Raw genomic sequence first — 8,127 nt, 5'->3', positions numbered from 1 at the left:
TTCTCTCTACCCTCCTCCCAGTTTGTTCTTGTCCAAATGCCACAGTGCTTGTCAAAGCCAGTCTTTAGCTTTAGTTTTAAGTTGTCTATAAGTAGTTCAGGGTGTGTTGCACAATCAACACCTGGTGATTGAAAAGATCATGATATAAATAAGACACATCTTAGTCTTCAAACTGACATCATTGCTCCTCAAAAAAAATTTTGAGATGTCACTCACTTTTCCAGTGCAATATGTCTCCTGATCTTCTTTCTGCTAATACCAAGTGTGTTGATTGTGGATCCAAATAAGATGAAGTTGTTGACAATTTCTATATTTTCTCCATCTATCCTGATATTGCCTGTCAATTCAGTGGTGAGATATTTTATTTTCTTGATATTGAGATATCATCCATAATGAAAGCTGCATTCTTTGATCTTCTGCAGCATGAGCTTCAAGTTCTCCTCACCTTCTGCAAACTAGGTTATGTCATCTGTATAACAGATTATCAATGAGTCTTCTTCTGATCTTGATAACCACATTCTTCTTCATAGAGTTCAGCTTCTCAAATAATGTGCTCAGCACACAGACTGAATAGATAAAAAGAAAGGACCAACTCTGGTGTATATCTTTCTTAATTCTAAACCATAAAGTGTTGTTTCCTTGATCTTTTTGTACAACAGCCTCTTGGTGTAGGCGATAATGAGGGAAGAAGTTTAAGCTGCACTGAAGGCTTTGGCAATAAATGAGGCCCAAGGAATCAATTGGATACCAATTAACATGTTTCAATTAATAGATGTAGCCAGGAACATGCTCACCAGCCTGTGCCAGAAAATTTGGAGACCATCAATAAATTATACTCAAGTTCAAACTGAAGTTGCAGAAAATTAAAACAAATCCAAAAAGAACCAAAATCCAACCTTGGGTCTGTCCCACTTGAATTTAAAAATCCTCTCCAGAATAGGTTTCAGGCATGGAGCACTAATGACTGAAGACCAGATGAGTTGTGAGATGGCATTCAAGATACCATCTATGAAGAAAGCAAAAAGTCATTACAAAAGAGGAGGAAGAAAAGAACAAAATGTGTTTCAGAAGAGAATCTGATAATTGCATTAGAGCATCAAGAAGACAAAATGAAGAGAAGGGATGCTAAAGTAAATTAGATGAAGAGAAGATTTCAAAGGGCAGCTCAAGAAGACAAAGTAAAGTATTATAATGGAATGGGCAAAGAGTTGAAGTTGGAGAATAAAAATAGAAGGCCTTGCTAATCATTTATCAAGTTGAAGGAACTGAAACACAAATCAAAGCCTCGAGTTGCAAAACTGAGAAATGAATGGGGGAAAATCTTGCATTATACAGGAAGCATCAAAAGAAGATGGAAGGAAGACACAGAGTCACTGTACCAAAAAGAATTGGTCTACACTGGAATAGTTCAGGGATTAGCATACAATAGCCATCAAGGAAGTAGCTCAAGATGCATAGAAGGCATTGGCAAAAAGCCAGGACCAAAAAAAATGGGTAGGAAACGGACATGTTTCAAATAATAGAGCACTAGACAGGTTCACCAGCCTGTGCCAGAAACTTCGGAAGACCTAGTTAACTGACTGGAAGTATCCCAAATTTGTTCCAATTCCCAAGAAAAATGACCAAACAGAATGTGGAAATTATCAAACAATACCATTAATATCACATGAAAGCAAAATATATCTGAAGATCATTCAAAAATGGATAGAAATATTCACTGACAGAGAACTGACAGAAATTCAAGCTTGGCTTAGAAAACGTTGTGTGTGGTGTTAAGGGGTTGTTGTTCAAAATGGTTTTCCAAGCCACTGACTGCCTTTGCCACGTGGAGGGGAGAGAATATGCAAATATGGCATGTCAGCCTATCCAGGAGAAGACTGGCTCGTCTTTTTAATAAATAGAGCTCATTCAGAAGCTGAATTTTAGAGTCTCACCAACAGAAAAGGAGAATTAGGCATGTAATGCATGACTTTTGGGGCCAGAGATCTTGTAGCAGCTGTGGCTGGAGCAGAAGACCTGAGAGCCAACCTGAAATGGAGCTGATCTTGGGACTGTTACCCACCATCAAACAAGAGCTAAGAGTCTTCACCCAAGTTTGCTGGAGGACTAGGGGATAGAGAGCCATAAGTGGCAAGACTGAAAGCTTTGTAACACTGGCCTAAAGCCATGAGGCTCAAGGACAAGGTGCCCATGAGCACCTATAAGAAACTATCAAGGGAGCTCTGGTGGCCTAGTGGCAAGACGCTGCACTGCAATCCCAGAGGTATGCGGTTCAAATCCACCAGATGCTCTGCTGGAGAAGGAGGGGGCAATCTCCTCCTATACCAGTCAGATCTGATTTGACGGTACACATAAAAATGATACAATAAAAACTTTAAAAAAAGAAACTGTCCTGACAGTGACTGTATTCTACTACTAACCTGAAATATAGGCTTCTGACTTCCCTAATGTATAGTTTCTATGGACAACAGTTTACAGCTTCTTTGATTAAGCATATATTCATCTTCCTTGATAAGCATATAGTCATCAAGTATTAATCTGTTCACTCCTCTAAGAGACTTATGTTTTAATTATTATATTGAAGTTATATTGACATGGAAGACTCCTGAGTTTTCTAGCCACATAATTAAGTTTACATTTCACTACTACATTTAGCTTACTTTCTGCTTTATGTTATTAAGACCAGATAACTATTGTTACTTTCAAAACTACTTAGTGTCCTTATTATTATCTCTGAACTCAAGTGTGGCCAACTTTGTCATTTGTAGCATTATATCAACTTCTGTAATTAGAGATCTTCAAACAGAAATGCACATGTCAAGTATATCTTTTATCAATTTTCTGGGTTACATTTGTTCCTTTTGTATGTAAATAGCTAATTCAATACTATAATTGAGATTTTTCTAAGCAGTCTTAACATAGGCTCAAAAGTAATATCAAAATCAATTAACATTTTAAAAATTTCTTAAGACATTTTACTCTTATTTGAGTGATGATCTAAAGAATTGATGTGTATTCCATTCAACAATTCATATATATTCTATTATGTGGATCACAACAAATTCCAGCTAACATTAAGAATGGGAATCCCAGAAGGCTTAATAGTGCTAATACAAAACCTATGCCTATACCAAGATACTATTGTCTAAACAGAGGACGGGAACACTGCATGGCTTAAAATTTCTAAAAAAAAAAAGGTGTGCATCAGAGCTGTATCTTTTCTCTATACAATGTGCATATAGATGCAGAACAGATCACTTGGAATGTTGGGCTTTATGAGGAAGAATGTGGCATCAGGATTGGAGGAAGACTCATCAACAACCTACAATATGCAGATGACAACCTTAGTTGCTGAAACTAAGGAGGACCTGAAGCACTTGCTGCAAAAGGTCAAGGACTGTAGTCTTCAATATGAATTGAAGCTTAACATCAAGAAGACAAAGATTCTCACCACTGGGCCAACTGGCAGCACCATGATGGATGGAGAAGAGATTGAGTTTGTTAAAAGTTACAGCTTACTCAGCTCCACAATCAACACTCTTTGCACCAGCAATCAGGATATCAAAAGACAAGTTGCATTAAATAAATCTGCTGTCAAGGACCTTTCCAGAGTACTAAAAAGTAACAATGTCAGTCTAGAGACTAAAGTGCACCTGATCCAGTCCATGGTCTTCACAATTATTTGCTATGCAGAAGAAAGCTGGATAATGACTAAGGTGGACAGAAGAAAAATTGATGCCTTTGAATTGTGATGCTGGAGTTGTGATACCATGGACCGCCAAGAAAACAAATAGATCTGTCTTGGAGAAGGTGAAACCAAGTTTCTCCTTGAAGGCTAGGATTTTGAAGCTCTGTCTCACATACTCTAGGCATGTGGCCAGGAGGGGCCAATCTTTGGAGTATATCACGCTCAGAAGGGTGGAGGGACAGTGCAGGAAAGGAAGACCCTGGGTGAGATGGATTGATAGAGTAACTAGGGCAAAGGGATAGGTTGTGTCAGAAGTCATTGAGACTGACTCAGGACAGGGCATGCTTCAGATCTATTGTACATAGGATCACTATGAGTCACAGGCAACTCGACAACACATAACAACAACAACATTCAATCTGCATGTTGAGCAAATCATTCTAGAAGGTAGACTATATGAAGAAGAAGAAAGTGGCATCAGGATTGGAGAAAGAATCATCAACAATCTATTACATAGATTGTACAACCTTGTTTCTGGAAGTGAAGAGAACCTGAAGTCCTTGCTGCAGAAGATCAACATTTGCAGAAGATTACATCTCAACATCAATGAAACAAAAATCCTTCACTTGACTAATAGACAACATCATGATAGAGGGGAAAAAAGGCTGAATTGTTGACTACTTCATCCTACTTGGATCCATAACCCACATCCTTGGTACCAGCAGTCAAGAAATCAAAAGACATATTGCACTGGGAAAGTCTGCTGTCAAGGACCGCTTTTAAGTACTAAGGAAAAATTATGTCCGTTTAAAGACTAAGGTGTCCCTGATTCAGACCATTGTCTTTTCAATCACTTGCTATTCTTCTGAGAGTTGGACAATGAATCAGGATGGCAGAAGAAGAATTGATGCTTTTGAACTGTGATGTTGGAGAAGAGTAATAAATATCCCATGGACATCCAAAAGAATAAACAGATGGGTCTTACAGAAAAATACTACCAAAGTGTTCCTTGGAGACAAGAATGGTGAAGCTTTGTGTCAATACTTTGGGCATGTTTTTTGGAGGGGTCATTCCTTGGAGGAGGATATCATGCTTCGAAACATGGAGAGTAAGTGAAGGAGAAAATGACCCTCAATGAAACAGACTGATACAGTGACTGTAGCAATGGAGTCAGAGATAATGAAGATGCCACAGGATAAGACAGGGTTCAGATCAGTTGTTCATAGAGTCACTCACTATGAGTCGTAGTCAACTCCATGGTATCTGACAACAATTCTGTTATAACATTGATTGCAATCTTCACATTGTATCAGTACTCTTCCCCCATCTCTCTGTGGATTTTCTTTCCATTTTCCTATTTCTTGTATAACGCCTTCAGATAAGTCAATAAACCCTTGAAAATGTCTAATACAGTTCTGTTAATATCTTATACTCATATTTGCCTTCAGTCATACATTTTTTTAAAGGAAACCTAATTATAATTTCAGAGTAACTGGGTGGTGCAAGCAGGTAAGTGCAGAGGGGTTGGCAATTCAAATTCAACTAGATAAATCTCAGAAGACAGGCCTGAAAGTCACAGCCTTGAAAACCCTACAGAGCAGTTCTACTCTGCCCACTGAGGTTGCCTGGGGTGGGAACAGACTCTGTAAAAATGAACAACAGTAATCAACTGCTTGTGATAATGTGTCATATGTTTCCTTGTACTGTTTTTCTGCCATTGGGCCATTTGATAATACCTGATATGCCCCTCTCAACTACCACCTGTCTTACATCAGAGACTGTGTTTATTTTTGCATCTTCAACTTAGTACATGGAAAAGAGTCCTGTAAAATATATGCTGAATCAGTAAAATGTGCAGAACCTTGAAGAGTGTCTAAGAAGTACTCTACAGCAATGACACTTACCTGTGAGATCCAGAGTTCTGTCCACAAAGACCACCGACGCCCTGCCCGAGGCAGTTTTTCTTCTGTTCTTGGCAGGGGCATAATTAGCAAGATCTGCAGCGATGATCCGACTGAGGGAGCCCACAGCAAAACACTCCTCTCGCACTCCTAAGTGCTCACACAGAGAACTCAGGCCTGACACCAGGCACCTGATCTGCAGCTGTAGCTCAGGGGTCAGGGCAGTGGCATCCAACTCAGCTAGGCTTCCCAGTCTCCTCTTGTCGGGCCGGGTACTATTAAGGAGATGCAGATCTTGGGGTAGCAGAGGGAAAAGAGATGCAAAAGACGGAGTCAAGGCAAGGTGGGGAGCAACAGGGGCGAGCAACAAAGGGGCATAAAACACTTCGGCTGTGTAGTTCATGTTTCCCATCCATTCACACAGTTTCTCTTCCAACTGCTCAAACACGGGCTGTTGCCCCTCCAGCTCAGCTGCTGCCGCTGGTGGCACGTGATTAGCCGTGAGGTGGACAGGGTGGCTCACAGCCGTGACAACCACACAATACTGGAAGTGGCTGCGGCGGATGATATCTCGGATAGTCTCCACAGTCCGTCCTTTCAGGAGGCAGCTCAGGACAAACACTGCCTTGGGCTGCTCCATTCCGCCGCCAGCTGCGTCGGGTTCGAACTCTCGCAGGTGACAAGAAGGACTCCCCACCGCCTCCAGGAGCCTAGTGGATCCGCAGCTCCAGTGCAGGCTCTCGGCGCAGGCGGCGTCCAGGTAGACCAGAGCCCGTTTCATTTTGCTTAGCACCTGCTCCCAGCCTTGTTGGGTAAAGGACAGCACGCCCTGGGAGCTCATAGTTGGGGATTCGCAGACTTGGGGAGCTCAGGTACAAAAATTTATCTCAAAACCCACCACTTCCGCGAATGGGACTTTCTTTGAGACTTTGACAGTCAACACAGTACACGTGGTGCAGACTCTGACGACTGCCTTAGTGGCGCCTGGTGATGACGTCACGAAGCGGTGATTGGCTCGTGAGCAGAGTAGACGCGGATTTGGAAAAGATGGACTGGACAACGAGGGGTGGACGTGACTCTGCAGTGCTGGGTTGCCTAGAGGTTTAAACAGAGAGGGTGAGAGACTACTAAGAAAACACCTGGACTGTGTTCTATTTCCTCTCCCTATCTGCTAAAATTGGCTTTTCCTGTTCTCTGCAAAATCTCTGGAGAAACAAAACCTTATCCGAACTTAAATATGTTGTTGTTGTTGTTGTTGTTATGTGCCGTGGAGTCGTTTTCGACTCATAGCGACCCTATGCACAACAGCCCTAAACCCTGCTCTATCCTGCGCCAACCCCACTGCCTCTGACACACTCATCCCGATTACCCCAGTCACCGAATCAACCCATCTCATAGAGGGTCTTCCCCTCCTGCGCTGTCCCTCCACCCTCCCGAACATGATGTCCCTCTCCAAGGACCCGTCCCTCCTAGCAACATGTCCAAAGTATGTCAGACGAAGCCCCAGAATCCTTGCCTCCAAGGAGTAGCTTGGTTTAATCCTCTCCAAGATGAATCTGTTTGTTTTCCTGGCAGTCCATGTTACATTCAGTACTCTTCTCCAGCACCACAGCTCAAAGGCATCAATTCTCCTTCTGTCCTCCCTAGTCATTGTCCAACTCTCTGATGCATAACAAGCGATTGCAAATACCATGGCCTGTATCAGGAGCACCTTAGTCTCCAGAGAGACACTGTTGTTCCTGAGTAGAGAGGTCCCTAACAGCAGACTTTCCCATCACGATACGCTTTTTGATTTCCTGACTGCTGGTGCCAAGAGTGTTGACTGTGGAGCCGAGCAAACTGAAGCTGTGAACAATTTCAATCTCTTCGCCATCCATCCTGACGCTGCCAATTGGTCCAGTGGTGAGAATCTTTGTCTTCTTGACATTGAGCCTCAGTCCATACTGAAGGCTGCAGTCCTTGACCCTTCGCAGCAAGTGCATGAGGTCCTCCTCAGTTTCAGCAAGCAGGGTTGTGTCATCTGCATAATGGAGATTGTTAATAGATCTTCCACCAATCCTGATGCCACAATTCTCCTCATAGAGCCCAGCTTCTCGGATAATCTGCTCTGCATACATGTTGAAAAGGTATGGAGACAGGATGCATCCCTGGCGTACACCCTTCCCAATTTTGAACCATGCAGTGTTACCCTGCTCTGTTCTGACTACTGCCTCTTGATCCAAGTGCAGGTTTCGGAACTTAAATATACTGGCCAAAAATATTGAGTGTACAGTGGACTGCCATAACAAGGTAATGAGTACAGAGGTGAAGGGTGGAAATCATTAACATTACAGAGATTAGTGAGTTGGCAGATTGAAGGGAAGGGGAGGGAATGGGAAAGATTCAAAGGGGACTTGAAAAGAAGGTGTAATAACACGCATAGATCAATGCTAATTAATTATATGAGATATAGTATGAAAGATTGTGAAACACAATGTAAATGAGGCATTATGTGGACGAGTTACAGTCAGAATGCTTCTTGAAGTGCATGATTCTGGT

At 42.1% G+C, this 8,127-nt stretch overlaps 1 protein-coding gene across 1 annotated transcript in view; it reads right to left on the bottom strand.

Annotated features, from left to right (window-relative positions):
- SCFD2 (sec1 family domain containing 2) overlaps positions 1-6,553 on the bottom strand; it is a gene marked incomplete at its 3' end in the record, with an annotated part of 151,946 nt that extends 145,393 nt beyond the window's left edge. Inside the window, exon 1 of the mRNA XM_006898102.1 lies at positions 5,593-6,553. Coding sequence (XP_006898164.1) covers positions 5,593-6,430 — 838 coding nt within the window. The remainder of the gene's footprint in view (positions 1-5,592) is intronic.
- Between the last annotated feature and the right edge of the window lie 1,574 nt (positions 6,554-8,127).

Source organism: Elephantulus edwardii, unplaced genomic scaffold (assembly GCF_000299155.1).
Source record: "Elephantulus edwardii isolate Elephantulus edwardi_28Jun2011 unplaced genomic scaffold, EleEdw1.0 scaffold00220, whole genome shotgun sequence".
NCBI lineage: Eukaryota > Metazoa > Chordata > Mammalia > Macroscelidea > Macroscelididae > Elephantulus > Elephantulus edwardii.
The sequence above is the reverse complement of the archived record's forward strand: the minus strand, read 5'-3'. Positions and strand labels throughout refer to the sequence as shown.